Source organism: Chinchilla lanigera, unplaced genomic scaffold (genome assembly GCF_000276665.1).
Source record: "Chinchilla lanigera isolate Chin_1 unplaced genomic scaffold, ChiLan1.0 scaffold00006, whole genome shotgun sequence".
Classification (NCBI taxonomy): Eukaryota; Metazoa; Chordata; class Mammalia; order Rodentia; family Chinchillidae; genus Chinchilla; species Chinchilla lanigera.
In genome coordinates, this window is record NW_004955407.1 from 38,036,017 (window position 1) to 38,055,671 (window position 19,655).

Sequence of the window (19,655 nt, forward strand, 5' to 3'; positions counted from 1 at the left end):
ATTCAAAAAAATGAGCTCATGAAACAAAAGGAAAAGGAGTGGGGGAGCGCACACTGAAGACTGAGAAAACAAAACACTGAATGCAATGGGGATCCAGGTTGGCCCTGAAACAAGTATACTAGTGTAAAGACTTGTGAAATCCAAACAGATTCTACATTTTAGTCAACAGCTGCACCTAGGTTGATTTTTTAAAGCAATTTGTAAGTGTTTCATAGTTATCTAAAATGTTAACAAAGACGACACTGGACGTACTCTGTAATGCAAGATTATTTCAAAATTTTTAAAATACACAAAAATGAATTGTTCAGCTTCTCATTCTTTTACTGAAATTATGAGTATGTAAAGAAATGTCATCTATAATAAAACACTGAGTGTAATTCAGAGTAAAAAATAAAAACTAGGTGGTAATGGAGCCCCACATGCAAAGTCACTTTTGCCCAACACATATACCATGAGATCACTTACTTAATAAACTTTAAAAGTTGGTCAGTTATCTTTTTAGCTGATCTTGCAATTACACTTTCAGGTTCATTAAATGTTCTGGCATTATGCTCTATGTATCGGACTTCCCAAATTAATGCAGACAGCCTCCTGCAAAATAAAGTAGACAATTTATAGCTTTGAAATAAAAAAATTAAAATCTAAGTTTCAAAAAAAAAAAAAATCTAGGGAGGTCTCTGATCTTGGACAGGAAAATAGCATGTCATTGTTTTCATTAGTCTCTAATTGAAACTTGGTGTTTCCTTTCATTACAAATATAGGTGACCAAAAACAAAAAGGATTAGTAGAGTAGTATCTATAACTTAGTCATCAATGGAAATCACACATATTTTTGTATCAAATTACAGTTTTTGCAGTTTGCTAGAAAGATTTAGGTTCATTGGTACTTTGAGTTACTGGTAATTATTAGACTTGCCATTAGCTCTCACTATGTAATAAATGAATAAGGAAACATTAAAAACTATAGCTTTTAAAATCACCATGGCATATTCATTAAATGACAGATGTGAAGTTATAATGAACAACATAATGGTATCAACTTGGTCAGTCAGAGAATTATATTGGACAGGAAATACAAAACCTTAACAGACCACCTAATGACATACAGAAATCTAACACAGTAACCTTCCTTTTTCACAATGCCTATCAGTACAACTTTTAAAACTGTTCAAACTGAATGAAGAAAATGTATTAAGTATCAACTCCAAGAGTCAGTTTCACTTGAAATTGGCAAAGTGGTTTCTCATTCAAACATCCATCCCAGTATATAGTCATACACTGATAAATTACACCAACTGTGGACTCAAGAAGACTTCTAAGTAATGGTAATTTCTCAAAGTAGTGGGATTCAAAATAATAAAATAACATCAACAATTATAGGTCCTTCTGAAGAGTAAATTTTATACTTGCCAGTTTTCTACAAGGCAATGATAAAAAGTGAATGCCTCTGGGGAACACTCTTTCATCAAAGATCAAAATCCAATTATTAATTAAATTTTACTTTTAAAAGAAGTGGTTAAATAGGAACTTTAACACACAAATACAAAACAAGCATCTATATTTAGCATAATCTCTAAGAAAATTACTAAAGACTGAACACTGAGACATGGCATTTTATCCAGTCATCTAACGTTATCTTAAAGAAAATGAAACAGAAAATCATGTTAAGCAGCCCCACAACTCTTAAGCCAGCATCAGCTACCCACTCCATTTGTCTACCTTAGCTGAATGACCAAAGAGCTTGTACGCTATTTTCAAAGTAGTTTTCTACTAACCTGTAAAATCGATTAACAAGTCTCATTCGAATTGTGTAGAGATCAGTTGGATAAGCTACTACAGTACAGTACTTGGGGTATGTACACAAATCAACGGGGCCTGAAAAAGCTGCTGCTATATCTGTTAGGGAAGGAAAAAGAGATACTATCAATAAATCCATTACCTCTAAGTGAAATTTCTATACAAATGTTTCAAAGACAGACCTTACCACACTACAAACCAAATAACAAGTAGGAACTATACTGAAGAATACAACTTCATCATGCTACTATTTTGAAATGTTTTTTTTTCCTGAGAAACCTGAAAATGAAATATTTCATCCTAAAAAAATCTTACCAAGATTCAACAGCTGATCTATGCCACTGATAATCCGCTCACATTCTTCATCTCTCGATTTCTGACCCCATTCACCATCTTGTGGTTTGTAGAGCAATTTCTCTAGCTCATCTGCTGTAACAGAAATACTTGCTCCAACTTCTTCAGGTGGATCAACTACAAATCCCATTTTAAAAAGTAGAAAGAAGAGAAAAGTAAAACTAAACAACCACACGTATACTATATTGAAATTAAATTATCAAAGCTCCTAAAGTAGGTTATTTCCACAGTAAAAAACAGTTCAAATATGCAACTTTTAAAAAACTACTGATTGAGATTACCAAATGCTTAAATTAAGGTATAGATGCATCCTGATAAAATTTAAGCTACAATGCCATCTTCACAGTTTAAGTCTACTTCTTCAAAGAGGGAAACAACCCAGGGATCTCTGAAAACACAAAATGAATCTGATACAAGTTTTAAAACTTAAATATGGTCAAAAATTAATTTTTTAGAAGTCAACAAAAAATGGGTAAAATAACCCAAACAGGACAAACACTAATTCTCTTAAAGGACTTTTTTAAAACTCTTAGGAAAAAATAAGAATGAGCTTCCAAAATATGTGGAAGCTCAAAATATTTTACTTATTAAACATGATTTCTATTATACAGCTAAGGAATGCCATCTACTGTGTGTTGGTGATAGGGTTTATTCAGAGCATACTTCCTGTGAGAGGACAGAGGCATTGGGTAGAACATAATTTTAACAGCTGTTAAGCTAAAAAGTGGATAGAATATTTATAGGAGCTTTACCTCTAGAAATACACCAGTTAAAACATGTTTTATATATACTATCCTTTGCCTAAATTATCTTTGTGAAGGACCTTCAAGGCTTTGGTTTGACTGATTAGAGCTAAGTCTTAAGTAGTCTTTTTTTGTAAAGGAGGAAAGGTTTATTTTGGCTCACATTAAGTAGTCTTACTATCAATTACAGGACGGAAATTTTTTAAAGTTTGGATGGCATATTATTTCAATAAGCTTGTAATTCATGTTCCTGCCAAAAAAATTTCTTTCAATTTTATTTTCTGAAGGAATATAAAAGAAATTGGGAAGAAAATAAATCCTGCCACTCTGAAAAAGTTGTACTTTTGTACTTTCACCACCTATTTCACAGTAATGCCTTTAATATTTTATCTAATCAAAAGAAGGCAAGCCAGGAATAGTGGTAATTTCAGCTCCTTCAGAAGTTGAAGCAGGGTGCCACAAAAGGCCAGCCTAGTGAGGGAGACTCTGTCTCAAAATAAGAGCTGGGAATATACTAAGTAGTAAAGTGCCTGGCTGCCACAAGCCCAGGATTTAGTACTCAGAAACCACCTCCCTATACAGAAAGGCCAAAACGTGCTTAAACAACACTGATTTATCAAAGCCAGAATCTGAATTCATATTCTATCAATACCACCTTGAATCTATGGCAGCAGGCAAGTTTTTAACCTGTGTCTCAATTTACCCATCTGCTAATCAGGGATAGTAAAAAGTTTCTGCCTCACAGGGTTGTTCAGGACAATGGCTAGCCCACAGCAGGTGCATGCTGACTAGGATTTTGTTTTCCAATCAGATGGAGTAATAGGTAGTCAATGTATCAGAGGCAGGATTATACACGTGCATGTACATGCACTCACAAAATTATAAAAGCAATGGTTTTCAAGAAAATGAATCCCATAGTGAATAGAAGCTCCCCTGAATGAACACCCCTGCCATGGTGAAAGAAGAGCGACCCAGGCCAGCCAGTGGGGTCATCTGAGTGAACACACGAAACCCTGAGTCAAGGGAGAGTATGGAAGCTGGGAAGGAGAGAGCAAAGGCAATTCTGGGCAACAAAGGCAAGCCAGAGAGCACCACAATTGCCTACTTGAAATTATACTACAAAACATGGTACTGGCAAAAAGACAGATCCAAGGATAAATGGAACAGATTAGAAGATGAGGAAACAAATGCAGACACACTCAGCTACGTTATCTTTGACAAAAGTGCCAAACACTTTCACTGGAAAAAATATAACCTCTTTAATAAACAGTGCTGGAAAAACTGACCTTTCACATGCAAAAGACAGACCCCCTATCATCTTTCACCATGCACTAAACTAAAATTGAAACAGATCAAAGATCTAAATATTAAAAGAGAAACACTAAATCTACTGAAAGAGAGAATAGGTAGAACTCTTGAAGACACTGGTATAGGCGAAGACTTTATGAACAAAACCACGATGCACCGGAAACACTACAAAGAATCAGCAACTGGGATAAAATGCCCATCAACCAATGAATAGATAAAGAAGATGTGGTTTTTTTTTTTTTTTTTGGTTTTTCTCCGGTACCAGGGACTGAACTCACGACCTTGCGCTTGCCAGACAGGCGCTTTGCCGCTGAGCTAAATCCCCAGCCCCAAGGTGAGGTTTTTGATACAAGAAGGATAAACCTGAGACATTTCTAGCTATGTGGATGCACCTTGACACAATACTCCTAAGTGAAATAAACTGCACACACATATGTAAATATTGCATTGTTTCTCTGGTGTGAGAAACTGAAAGTATAAATAAGGACCAAAATATATAACAGGTACTGTGAAATAGGAAGAAAATGTTCAAATGTGATGGGGAACTAGGGATGCGAGAGGGAGAGGAAGCAAGGGAGAAGAAAAAAACATTAGAATGCTTTTTAAAGGAGCTTTTATAAATAAGGAAGGAAGAGGGGTGGAAGGGAGGGTAGGGGAATAGGAAAAAAAAGAATCAAGATGTATCATATACAGGTACAAATTCCCTATAATGAATATTATTATCATATGTACCTAAAATGTACCAATAAACTAAGTTTTTTAAAAAGCACAACCTAGATTGTCCTCACAAAAGTAAGTAAGATAGACACATGTAATTCTGGTGTCTTGTCTTGACAAAGTTCTGAGTTTCTGTAACAACTTGAACATATTTATGAAAGAACACAAATATGCTCAGTATTAGGTGCATCAGCAAAATAAAGAAATCAAAAAAGATATAAAGATACAACATTTTGATTATTTAATAAATAGATACCATTTTCAGGAATTGGTTCCATGTCCCATGGGCTAAGTTTTTCAATTTCAGTATTGTCCCACCTGTTTATAAAAACAGAAACAAAACTCTTGGTTAGCCCTTCATGAAAACAAATTACACACAAAAACAAGACATCTATTATGAAAGCAAGTAAATGTAATGAAATGGTATTAGCACTAAATATTTTGAAAGGATACATTATTTTTTTTGAAGTATAAAAATGTACGCCATGTTTAAGAAGAAAATGAGAAGTCCTGGGTGGCCTGTGCCCAAAGTGATTTTTTTTTTTTTTTTGGGTACTGGAAATCAAACTCAGGACCTCACACTTGCCAGGCAGGCACTGTGCCACTGAGCTATATCCCTGGCCCATTTCTGTCTTTCTGAGACAGGGTTTCGCTATTCAGTTCAGGCTGGTCTTGAACTCACTTTGTAGCCAATGCTGGCCTCAAACTTGCAGTAATCCTCCTGCCTCAGCATTCTGAGTGGTAAGATTACAGGTGTACACCACCACATTCAGCTACAAAGTGAATTTTATATCACAGCCAAAGCTTTTTACTCTGTAGCCAATGAAAAACAAAGGTTTTCTCAAAGAAGATTAATGATGTAACTCTTAGAAGATGACTGTGACACCATGAAATAAAGATATACTAGGAGGCCACAGAAACAGACCCAAGGAAGCAAGCAGCAGTTGAACCAACACAAAAATCAGTGAATAGGACACTAGACATTCCAGAGGTCAGCCTAATGCGACTCAATGACAGAAAAAGTGTATTTAACCTGGAATGTATAGGTCATTCAATCACCTACCATATAAAACTATTTATAAATGACTGGTTTATCTGTATACAAACCTAACAATGTAACACTGGAAATGACTATCAGGATATTGTGGTTGATAGGGCTCTTGACTTAACACTGTTCCAAACCACCAAGCATCATCAATAATAGATCGGAATCTGTCACCTGTAAGATAAATGATCAAGTCTAAGGGATCCATTTGCTAACATTTAATAACACTTTTTAGCTACAAAATACCATATGATAGAGAAAGAAAAGAAATTTAAGTACAGTATATTTTAATTTTGAAATGAGCCATTCTTCCACAAACTCTAGCAAGCTTCAGTGCCAAAATACATGAAAAATGATGTTATACTCATCAATACATTAAACATCAAAAGCCACGCAATATGATAAAATATAACAAAATGGATTGTGAGGTTTTGTTGTTTAGTGGAATTAATAGTTCACGCCAAAATATGTTTTACAATGAATTCTTATGGAATACATAAAATTTACTGAAGAATAAAACAAGAATGTAACAGTAATGATTATTTGACTAGGGTTAATTTAAATTTGTTACCATATAAATAACTCCACATAAAATAATGTTCTAATTCTTAAAATCATCCAGTAAAAATCAGGTCTAAAAGTACTCTCAAAAAAACTTAAATATTTATTAGCATTTAAACAGACTTAAAGTGTATCCACTTATTCTACTGCCTTGGCAGAATATAAAAGTAGGAAAGTAGATCTTAGAGGGTGCCTAGACTAATAAAAATGTAGAAATAAAAATGTAACTGACTTGAATAGTTTTAGGACATATGAATTTCTAAATGTATTTTTCAAGTGTACCTAATTTCAACTACTAAAATAGTTTTTCCTTTGTGTTTTACATGAATCACAAAAGAAACACTACTTTCTAAAAGTAACATGAGTCCATTTCTATATTTTTAACCATGTAAAATTAATGTCTTTTTAATTTTTAATAATACATGTTTGCAGAGCAGAAAAAGACAGGCTATTATTATAACTGTACCTTTTCCTTCCCATCTAGTACAATGTTTTTAAAAAGGCAAAGAAAGTCACTTATCTAGCTATGGCCCACCCTGAAAATCTCTAACATTTTTCAAATATTGTAAGCTCATTTTGACCTTTCACGAGTATGATTTTAAAAATATACTCTACAAATAAAAACAAACCTCCTCTAGCCATACTGCTCAGATTCTAGGCAAGAAGGTTAAGATTTTATGGTGGAGCAAAAGTGAATTAAAATTTAGTATAGAAAGTGTGGCATAATAATTTCTCAGCCAAAAAACAAATTAGAAACCACTAAATTACAAACAGCTAGAAACTCATCTCTAGAGTTTAGCTACAAGGAATTAAGTTTTAAATTACTTTATGTTTTAAACTGTGGTAAAAATGGGAGCCCCCAACACCTCATCTGAAAACTCACAATAGTGGGGAAGCTTTAAAGGTCTTTGAGCTTTGACAATTCTCACACTATTCCACTGGCTTTTGGTTTTGTTTTTTCAGTGGCCAGATGATTTCTTCAAAAAAATTTCCCCTATTTCTAATCTCAAAATAATCCTCATAGACATAATTACTTTTAAGAATAGTCTATTTTGTACCTTTTTTTGAGACAGGGTCTCCTTATGTAGTGCAGGCTGGCCCTGAACTCACGGCACTGCTCTCTGGTCTCAGCCTCCCATGTGCTTGGATTACAGGCATGCTCTACCATGCCCAGCTAAGAATAGCCTATTTTACAGAGCAGCCTTATCTATAATTTACCTACTTATAGCCTGTACAAAAATGCACCAAAAAGTAGAAAGGTTAATGAAAGGCTATCATTTGTGAATGTGTACACTAGGTGTCAAAGCCTGGGTAAAACTTAATATAGTGGTACTTTGGTTCAGGAACTTAATTCTTTCCACAGTTCTGTTCCCAGAATTAATTCCACAATGCTAGTTGGAATGAATTCTGTGTCAAGAATTGCAGAAAGGGTTAAGTTTGTGAACTGAGGCACCACTGTATTTCTTTTCTTTTGGTACCAAGAACCGAACTCAGGGCCTCTTGCTTGTCAGGCAGGCACTGTGCTGCTGAGCTACATCCCCAGCTCTAGCTGGATTTCATAAAGTAAGCTCTCCTAGATGAGGTCACCCTCTACTCATGAGCTCCCTGGTAACACTCCACACTGGACAATGACATATGCACACCTGCAGGACAGACACCGGAGCTGCAACTCTGCTGTCTAAATTAGTCTGGCTCAGTTATCAATCATATCCTGCGTAAGGGCCACTCCAAAATCATCACAAAAACCACAAAACCATATTCAAGTCATTTAGCATCTATGCTGAGGTCACTTCTTTTTCTACCAACCCGTATATCGTAAGGGCATAAAACATAAATGTATACAAACTTATTACTTCTCGAAGGGTTGGTTTCCAAGTCATTCCACTCAATTTTAGGTTGTTTTATCAAAGACAAAATACTTTGGTATATCAGAACATTTTCAGCATGAAATCTGAAATTATTTTTCAACTTTCTGATCATTTTAGAACCTAGGACAACAGTGTAACTTATACCTGTGTTACATTAATAATAATTATATATAGTGTAACAGGGGAGAGTCTGAAAGGATATAGGTAAGTCTACTCTAGCTTATCTCAATATATAAAAATAATCTTTTTCAGATGACACAAATCATTAATGGCAGAAGAACAACTGCTTGGTTAAAAAGTCTACATAGAACCAGTTCCAATTAGTAACAAGCCCTAAGCAAAATGTATCTGCAGGTCACTTATGTTTCCTTTAAGAGTTTACAGGTTTATAAACATTATAATTAAGAGGGCTACAACCTGAAAGAGAGCTCAGGAAAGTAACAGACTAATTTTTAAGGCTACATATAAAATTCAGTAAGGATAGACTTACAAGACTGCCAATTTCTCTGTCTTGCTTCATCATAAAACTGACGCAATACAAGAAAGTCAATAACATCTGGCATATCATGGTATCTGAACAGAAATAACAAATTATTATACTGCCTACAGAATAGGCAACAATATCCAAAAGAAATACAACAGGAGATATATATAATTTTAAATTTTTGACTAGCCATATTTCAAAAAGGTAGAAAGAAAGTAATGTATTTTATTTAACCAAATAGATCTCAAATATTACTTCAATATGTAAAGATATACTTTTCTTTCTTTTTCTTCATTCCAAGCATTCAAGAAGGAGTATGACACTTACATCGCACTTGGTTCAAATCAGCCACATTCCAAGTACTCCATAGCCTCATGTGACTAGTGGCTACCATAATGGATAACCACTGACATAGCATAATACATTATTTATTACCAAATTTCATCTAAAATAAAGGCAGAAACAATTTCTCTAACCAGTCAGAATTCTCTGCCCAGGAAAGCGGTATGGAAAAACATCCAAACCTCAACTGTCCCTGCCTTACTACTGCTTGACAGGTCTACACTCCTATTGGGGTTCCATCCATCAAAAGCACAACTCGCATCTTAAGCTATCTGTGGTACAGCTAAGAATATTCTATGGGTATCTAAGCTAAGAACAGTCTGCAGTACCCTGCAGCTAACGAGGAAGTGCATGCTGATCAGCAAGATGGGAAAATCTAAATTTAAATAATTACATTAGAAACCATACATACCTAATAGAGAAAGATTTATCCATTAGTCTTCCAGTCGCAGGATCTATAAATGCTAGTTTAAGGCAACAGAGGGTTGGGGGCCCAACTTCATACCGTATTCCAACTATTTTGACCAATTCTTGATCCTTAAACAGATAAAGATTTTCTTAATACTGTAATTCTCCACTTACCGCCTAATTAAAGCAAACTCATAATTTATGCTTCCAAATCAACAAGTTCAATTTGTCTTTAATTACATCATTTTGCTCATCTTCATAATGACAAGATACTTTACAGTTCCTAATGTACTCACTTTAGAAAGGCAGTATACTTACTTTAGAAAATATACCAGAAAATGTAAGAATAAAAACATATATTACCAGCTCACAACACAGCCACAATCAACAATCTGACATATTTCCTTGTTGCTTTCTTCTCTTTATACACATTTTATTTACATAATTTTACATTATGCAATCAAAATGTATACACATTTTGCTTATTCATAAGTATTCTTCAAGAAGTTAGTACTACATTTCTCCTTAATACAATATGTTGAGAATCTACCACATCCGAGGACCCATTTCAGGCCGAGGGTTACGCAGTGAAGAGGTAGTCACCACCTGAGAAGGGCAGCCATAAATGACTTTGCCATAGCCAACCTTCTTCCACTGTCTGTTTCCTTGATTCTAGGGATACAATTGATCACCATCCATTCACTCACTGAACAAAGACTCTGTGATTATCCAAGAAAGCAATCTTGTTTATAAAACCCACCAAGAAGAAAAAAACCCTAGGAATGAATTTAACCACAGGTGAAAGGTCTCTGCAAGGAAAAACACAGAACACTTTTGAAATAAACTCAAAGAGAACTCCAAAAATATTGCAGTTATTCTGTATTCACGAATTGGAGGAGTCAGTATTTTTTTTGTACTGGGAAAAGAACTCAGGACCTTGCACTTGCCAGGCAGGCACTGCTAGATGGCCACATCTTCAAAGTGTTCCACAGATTCAATGTAATCCCTATCAAAGTACTACTGACATTCTCACAAAACAAGAAAAAAAAGTCCTAAGACTCATATGAAACCACAATAAAACTCAAAGAGCCAAAGCAATCTTTAGGGCGAAGAAAAAAGAAAGTACGAGATTCTGAGATATACAACAACGCGACAATAACCAAAACAGTGTGGTACTGGCATATAAACAGATGCACTGCCCAATGGAATAGTATAGAGAACCTCAAACTGAATTCCATACATGTGCAACCAACTGAACTTTAATAAAGGTGCTAAGAATACAGATTGGAGAAAGTGCAATCTTTTCAATAAATGACACTGGAAAAATTGGCCATCCACCTGACAAAAAATGAAAATGAACCAGGTGTGGCAGTACACACTTGTAATCCTAGCACTTGGGAAGCTGAGGCAGGAGGATTTGCCACGAGTGCAAGGTCAACCTGGGCTACCTAGTGAGTTCTAGGTCAACCTGAATTACATAGCAAGATCCTGTCTCAAAAAAACAAAGAAAAAAAATTTAAAATTTAAAATTTCTTAAAAATGAAAAGACCTTTATCTCTTAAAATATGGAATAATCAACTCAAAATAGGTTGAAGAATTACATGAAAGACCCGACAAAGAAAAAAACACAATGATAATACTTCAAGACATAAGAAAATACAAGAGTTCTTGAATGTGACTCCCAAAAGCAGAAGAAACAAAAAAAAGAAAAAAAAAAACAGAATTATAAGAAACTAAAACATTTTTGCACTGCAAAGAAAACAAGAGTAAAGAGAGAACCTACAAAATGAGAGAAAAGAATGACAAATTATACATCTGACCAGACACTAACATCCAACACACACAAGGAACTCAATCAATTCCACAGGAATAAAAAATTCAACTTAATAACAGGCAACAGAACAGACATTTCTCAAAACACACACAAAAGGCCAAGAGGTGCACAGAAAAATGTTCAGCATCACTGTCAGGGAATGCAAACCAGTACCTTAATGAGCTGCTGCCTCATTCCAATAAAAATGTCTATTATCAAAAACACAGAGATGGTAACAAGTAGTGGCATGAAGGCAGAGAAAGGGGCATTTTTACATACTGTTCATGAGAATGTAAGTCAGTGCAGCCACCAAGGAAACAATACAGCAGTTTCCACCAAAATTAAAAGTGAAACTACTACAGGATCCAACAACCCCTGTACTGGCTATGTATCAAAGGAAATAGAATCAAGGTGAAGAGACAGTCTGCACTCTTTATAATTACTGCAGCAACAGTCACAGTGGCCAGAAATTGAAAAAAATGTATCAAATGATGGATGAAGAAAATGTGGTCCAAACACAATGAAGCTGGATCTCAGCACTCAGGAAGCTAAGGCAGGAGAATCTCAAGTTCTGGACCAGCCTGGGCTACAAAGCAAGTTTAAGGCTAGCCTATACTCTGGCTCCCAAAATTAATGATCAATATTTTAAAAAATAAAAAGGATAAAATAGTGTCATTTGCAACAATATGCACAGAACTGTATGTCATTATGTTAAGTGAAATAATCCAGGCACAGTAGCCTATGCACCATCTCATTCACACATGGAATCCATTAAAAAGTCCATCTTGGAGAAGTTCAAAGTATAACAGTAGTTAGCAGAGGCAGGGGAGAGCAGGGGACAGGGACAGGCAAAGGGCAATCCACCAGTACTGTGAGTCACATCTGACAATTAAATTCTAGTTTCTATTACATAGTAGGTTGACTGATAATAATAACAAACTTCCAAAACCATTACAAGAAAACAACTAGAAGAAATATTTTAAATGTTTTTGCCCTAAAAACACAATACTTGTTTGAGGAGAGTTACATTTACCCCTGCAATGTCACACAACATATACATGTATTAAAACATATCCCATAAATACATGTGTGGATTTTTAAAAACAGGGAAAAAAACACACTGCATAGGATTATTACACCAAAATGCTAGATACAGTCCATTCTCACTCACAGTAGTTATGTTTATAAAGTCACCTAGAAAACTGAATTAAAATACTAGATCAGGGCACCTACAGGAAAGTGAGAGCTAGGCTCCTATGAGACTCAGGACACAACAGTCAGAAATTAGTTACTTCTGATCACGTGCAATTATTTTTATGTGGTCCTACCTAACAGCATATAACATGAAATGTGTTTCTTCATTATCACTGAACTCACATCTAACAGCACTGTGACTCATACCTGCATCAGGTCGGTGCTCTCACACTACTGCCTCCTAAGACCTACCACAAGCCTTCTTAGAAATACTAAGACCGCACTTCAATATTATACATGGAGGCCATGATAAATAGCAAAATCACCAAAAATGGGTGGAAAAAAAAAAGACAGCAATTTTAAAAAGTCACAAACATGAGAAACACATAGCACTAAACAGACCTGAACCAGATGCCTGGTTGCAGAGTAAGAATTGAAACAAGAAAGAAGGTAGAGGGCTGTCTTGTTCAGCCACATACAGGAACATGCTCCTCAGGAAATTTAAATTTTGTGTCATTCTGCATAAGCTCAGGATTGACCCAAAAGTGCCATAAGCATGGATTCCATGGTTCTATGGAATTCATAGTAGGTATGCAATTTGAAAAAAAAAAAAAACCTATGAATAATGAGGACTGACTATACTTTGATAACTCAGGAGTGAATGAAATATGTATAAAGTCAAACTCAAGATGAACCATACTTCCAATAGGCTTTTTAATAGACTTATAAATAACTGAACAACGTATGTGCTACACCTGAGTGACTTAATAGTACCATTAACCTACCCTAAGATCCATTTTTCTCCATGGCTCCTTGTTAGGGTTCAGTTCATAAATGTTATTTCTTCTGACAGCTTCAATATAAGCTTCGTGGCCCTGTCGGAAATAGATGACCTACAAAAGGGAAGTACACATTTAAACAATCCGAGTGCAACATCAATTGTGTATTATGTTCCACCTCCATGTTTTTACATTTTATCACTCCTACCTCATCACCCATTTGAGGAACAAAGGGAGACTTTCGTAGTGTGGTGTCTGTTATCCACACTGGAGGATGAAATTCATATAAATGTTCCATATTTTCAAGCTCTGCTGGAGTCATCCTCTGCAAATTCTGCTATAGAGAAGAGAACATAGCTTGATAGAAAACAATGAGGCAATATGCACTATTTGAAAAACAAGAGAAACTTCAGCATTCAGAAGGACTTTTTTGACAGGAGCACCTAGTGATCACATTTTAGCATCAGCTCACACATTCAGCTGCTGAACACAGACAACAGTGCACCACCTCTACAGACACTGGAGATCAACCTAGCGTTCTGCGAGCCCCACCTCCAGAATGTCTAAGCACATTTTATCTCACACCCCGCTGTGCAGGGCTAATTTCCAACCTCAATCTTCCTCCACACACAGCTTGTTCCACCAAGACTCCACTCTGAATGTGAGCACAGGCTAGTAACCACAAACAATCTCTTCATTTGAGGCTTTAAGCTTTTCGATTCTTTGGTATCTTTCCTCTCTCCACCTAATAATGCAGATGAAGTCCACTCTTGAGCACTGCCTAGACTTAGTGACTCACTCCTAACATACACAAGAAAGCAAAAGTGACAATGTTACCTTCTAAGTGTAGGCCCTAAGAGGCACCCACGCTTACTCCATCAGGCCACTCACTACCAGATTATAAGCACATTCAAGCAGCCAGCTCTCAGGAGAGGCACATGAGGTGCAGAACTGAGCCTGAAGCCAAAAGCCACAAGAATGAGCTTGTCATATCAACTAACTAGAAACTGTTAAGAAACTGGAGCCACAAAGCCCACCTGCCTTCTCTCCCTCCCAAAGTAAGTTTACTTTTTGTATACGATTCCTGCTGACAAAAGTTGGGTGGCACAGGTCAGTGGTAGAACAGTTACTTAGCATAGTCATGTGCTCCATCTCCAGCACCATAATAAAGTACAGAACAGGACAAAGGAAAAAAGGAAGAAAGGAAGGAAGGGTAAGGAAAGAGAGCAGGGAGAAAGGGGAAAGGAAAGGTGTGTGGCAGGTGCTGGCAAAGAACACCCCTATGAAAGTGCAGACACATTTTTTTATTTGTTTTTTTTTTGAGACAGGGTCTCACTATGAAGTCCAGGCTGGCCCTGAGCTAACTAAGTAGCCTAGGCTGGCCTTGAACTTGTGGTGATCCTCCAGCCTCAGCCTCCAAGTGCTGGCACCACACCTGGCGATACACACTATTTTTAAAGATGCACTTTTTTCTTACCTCTTTTTTAGGCTTACTTTCTTTCTTTCTCTTCCGTCTTCTTTTTGGAGGAGATAAATTCTCAGTAGACATTTCATCCTCTGAACTACTACAAAATCGGGTAATTCGTCGACGACATGACATTCTCAAAGGAGGCTGCAAATTGATGCCTGCATCAGCTGTCCAATCAGAGTATCGAGATGAGGAGTCACTAGAAGAGGAGAGTATTTTTAATTGTGTGGGACCAGAATCTAAGGCACTAATAGTGAGTTAATTACACAACCGAGAGGAAAGAGAAGAGCAGAAAAGGAGGGAAGGAGAGCACCCATAAGATTTAACTTTAACATCCTACCCACCTGCCAAAGAGACTGAAATGACCAAAGATCATGACATGAGCAAAGAGAAAACTTCACTGACACTGGAAATGAGGAATGACTGTGAGCCAGAAAAATCCGTGCCTACAGTCACTACAGATGAGAGCCAACACAACACAGTATCTATACCCAACTAACAGGTCCCTTCCAGAAAATGAAGAGTACAGCTCCAGAAACAGCAGACACCATACAAAAGCCTAGCCTAAGAGGAGCAACACACCAGCAGGCTGGAGCAGGCTGCATATGAGATGCAGCACAGGGATTTATAAAAAAACTACAGCCAGCAGTGGAAAGCCATGCCAATAAACAGTTGTAAGGGGTCAGACAGGACAAGAAACCCAAGAACGGAGCTAAAAATCTTAGCCATGCCCTGGAAGGCTAGAAAGCAGCATCAAAGAAACTAGAAATAGAGAACTAGCCCCTGAATCCTAATTTGCTTCACCAAACGGAGAAAAGGATGATGATGGTCTCCACTGAAACCATTGTTAGGCCCAGCTTCAACCATACACCTCTCACTTTCTATAAAAACAAATATGCAAGAACACATTTCTAAAAGGTACAGTATTTGTCATAAAAATAGGTGCTTATAAATCCTCTAAAAAGCCAGGTGTGATGGCACACACCTAAAATCCCAACACTTTGAGAGGCTGAGGCAGAAAAATCACAAATTTGAGCCCAGCCTGGGCAACTTAGTGAGACCCTATCTCAAAATAAAAAATAAGGGCTGGGGATGTACCACAGAGCAATAATTCTGAGTTAAATTCCAGGTACCAAAAAAACAAAAACTCTGTAAGAACATTTGCTTTATGTATAGAATCAAGAAAAAGTGAAATAAAAGGTAACACAGAGAAAGCACAATTAGGGACAGAGGGGATTGTTATTTGTTATTGTTGTATAGAGTTTCAGTTCTGTAAGATAAACAGGGCTCTGAAGACTGACTGCAAAACAATATGAATGCCCTTCACACACTGACCTGACCATGCAAAATGGTCGAGATGTTATTTTTATGTTATGTGCTTCATCACAATTAAAACCTTAAAAACAAGAAATGAATATATTTATATTCTAAAGCATTGCTCCGGATCCTAATCATAATGGAGCAAAAGAAGGCAGAAAGAAAGGAGAGTATATATGACTGTGCTTTGGACCAAGAGAACCTCAATGAAAACAGGTAACCAAGGTAAGATGGTCTGAGTAATCTTTCGATGACAGAATTTTCTAGACATGATTACAGATAGGCTGTACAGAAAAAAGAGACAGAACAGTAATATCCAACTTTCTGCCTTAAGCTAACAGTCAGCATCTATCAAGAGGAGAAACAGAGGCTGGCATTCTGATCTCATGAAATGTGGAGCCCACAAAGAAAAGGTTAACTCATGCAACAGCTATAAACATTCTAGTGGCCTTACCACACACTGGATAGTCCTCATGTTCCTCTTTTTAAATGCAGTCCAAGAAGAAATTAGTAACACGGCCAAGTTAAATAATGATAGCCAAATCCTCAGAATATTTCTATAGGAACAGCTATTGATGTACTAACACACACAAACACACACATACCACCACCTTCGTAAGGTAGTGGAGATCTAACTAAGGGGACTCTACCACTGGGCTATACCCTTAATCCCTTTTCTTTTTAATTTTGAGGCAAGGTGTATTAAATTGCTCAAGTTGGTCTCAAATTTCCATTCTCTTGTTTTAGCCTCCTCAACAGCTAGGATTATGTGCATGTGCCACCACACCCAGCAAAAAGCTACCTCTAACAACTGTTTTAAGCAGTACTGGGACTTGAACCAAGGACTTCATGGGTGCAAAGCAAGCACTTGCCCACTAAGTCACATCCAAACCCTTCTTCTCCTTTCACATATATTAAAAACGGATGCTGATGTGTTCCACAATTGCAAACTCTTGGATTACTGAGTGTTATTCAAACAGTTTCATCCAAGGCTATGACTAAAATGCCTGAAAGGGCGAAACAGAAACAGATACCTTGAGCTTTCACTGTAACTTTCACTTTTTCTATCACTCTTCCATTCATCTTCTTCTGAAGAACAAGAACCTTCACTTTGGTCACAGGAGGTCTCCTAATTTGTGAGGAGGAAAAAAAATCTTGATCCCATAAGTTAAATAACAAGTAAAAAAAAAAAAAAGAAAAAGAAAAAGCTAAGCATAGTCATATTAAAAAATATTAAATCTAAGAAAAAACCTTATTAATTAATTAATCAATAAAACCATGACCAGATGAACTTAAAAAGGCAGACTTCTTTACTATACCCGTATTCTTACCCAGGCATACACCACCGCAGAAATTTAACACTGTTGTTATTAGGAAAGGTAGAGATACAAAAGGCCATTCTCTGGTGACATTAATAAGAGTCCATGTGGACATTCTTAGGGTTTTTAACTATACCTATTCTAACAAATCTGTAGATTTACTTTTCAATTTCCTACAACATATAATGGTGACTATCTTCTCATAAATTCTTTGCAATATTGCATCTGTGTCTTTTGATGAGGTGTCCATTAGACATTTTTCCTACTTTGCAATTGAGTTGTTTCCTGATTGCTGTTTTTATATTTTTAATGTAAGTCTTTTTATATAAAAGTCATTAACAAATCTGAAACACACAGATTTTATTCTTAAAGTTACTATCTAGAAATTACCCAGTTTGTACTGCACATTTACATTGTTTCCAGATCACTTTCATTTTTTGTGAAAGACTGCTGTGGAGATACGTTTTGTTGAAAGCAGATGTGCAATTATGCCAAGGTCGTTCACAAAGACTATGCTTTGTCAAGAGTTATCTTTGCTCCTCTGCCAAAGTTCACTTGGGTAGATTCATGTTGGTCTTTTTCTGCATTCAGCATCTTGTTTCACTGATCTATTCACCTATTCTTCCATCAAAATCACTGTCTCGAAAACTGCAGATTTCCAGTAACTATTAATGCCAGTGTTGAGTCCTTTTATTTTTTTCTTCAGTGTTATGTTCGCTATTCTGGATCTTTTTCCTCTACACACAGTTTAAAAATAACTCTTTGGAACCCACAAAAATAACTTGGTGGGATATTTAAATCAGGATCTGCTGAATCTACAGACGATGCTGTAAAGAACTCACATCTTAACAAGGATGTGGATCAACATGAACTAAAAGTGATGACCACAGAAATGAAAATGGGACAGCCACTTTGAAGACAATCTGGCAGTTTCTTACAAACCTAAAGAGAAGCTTATCATATGATCCAGCAATCACATTCCTTGGTATCCGCCCAAAAGAGCTGCAAAAGATCAACAGTTAGCAGACACTCAGAAGAATAAAGGGATGAAGAAGAGGAGCAGTGAGCAGTTTTAAGGCAGTGAAATTATTCTGTATGATGTAAGGCTAGGTGGTGCACACCTATAACTCCAGCAATCAGAAGAGGCTGAGGCAGAACCATCACAAGTCCAAGGCCAGCTTGAACTACATAGTGAGACCTTGTCTCACTAACATTTTTTTTAATAATTTAACATCTTGACAAAATTCACAGGACTACACAATACCAAAGATGACCCTAAATGCAAACTGCGGAATTCAGTTAATAATAATGTTATCAATATGGTTTAACAGCTGGAGCAAACGTACCACACTAACTCCAAATGTTAGTAACAGGGAAAACGGTGCACAGGAACTGTACTTTACACTTTCCAAGCAATTTGTATAGAAACCTAAAATTACTTCAAAAGTTTGAATACAGAAAAAACAGAATAGCTTTATCAGGTATGGAGGCACAGGTCTATCATCCCAGTACTCCAGAGGCTGGACAGGACTGCCACCAGTTTGAGGCCAGCCTGGCTATATAGCAAGACTCTGTGTAAAAGAAAGCAAAAGGAAAGAAAGGAAAAAAAAGAAAAAGAAAAGAAAAAGAAAAAGAAAAAGAAAAAGAAAAGAGGAAAGGAAAAGAAGGAAATACATAAATGCCAGATAACAGGGTCTTTGTCCTAGGGATAAGGATAACCAGATTTGAACCTACATTCTGTATATGCCAGAACTGAGCAAGTAAGTATTTGATGGGTAACAGGAGGTAGGTAGGTTTGTCTCCTTGGGAAAGTGAAGAACAAAAGAGCAAAGGCTGAAACTCCATGATACCAGATCAAAATTGGTGGGATCAACTGAAGTCATGGTAACAGGCACAGAGAGCAGGAATAAATGTATGTGCATACGGTGTGTCTCAAACTGTACATTAACTAAATTGCTTCTCACAATGTCACTGTGGGTGGGACATACTATTACAGAGGCATGTGTACAGAAAGACTAAGGAAAGTGTCTTACAAGAATTTGCCTTAGGGGCTGGGGATTTAGCTCAGTGGCAAAAGCGCCTGCCTGGCAAGCGCAAGGTCGTGAGTTTGGTTCCCGGTACCGGAGAAAAACCAAAAA

At 36.6% G+C, this 19,655-nt stretch overlaps 1 protein-coding gene across 3 annotated transcripts in view; it reads right to left on the bottom strand.

Moving 5' to 3' along the window:
- Window positions 1–19,655, bottom strand: part of Brwd1 (bromodomain and WD repeat domain containing 1) — a gene marked incomplete in the record, with an annotated part of 104,573 nt that overhangs the window by 32,631 nt on the left and 52,287 nt on the right. For 2 of the 3 annotated variants that reach the window (XM_013504832.1, XM_013504835.1), the window contains 11 exon segments: window positions 466–591; window positions 1,776–1,896; window positions 2,113–2,268; window positions 5,176–5,237; window positions 6,027–6,138; window positions 8,884–8,966; window positions 9,632–9,756; window positions 13,420–13,527; window positions 13,622–13,750; window positions 14,891–15,080; window positions 17,233–17,327. In XM_013504832.1, coding sequence (XP_013360286.1) covers window positions 466–591; window positions 1,776–1,896; window positions 2,113–2,268; window positions 5,176–5,237; window positions 6,027–6,138; window positions 8,884–8,966; window positions 9,632–9,756; window positions 13,420–13,527; window positions 13,622–13,750; window positions 14,891–15,080; window positions 17,233–17,327 — 1,307 coding nt within the window. 3 annotated transcript variants of the gene reach the window in all.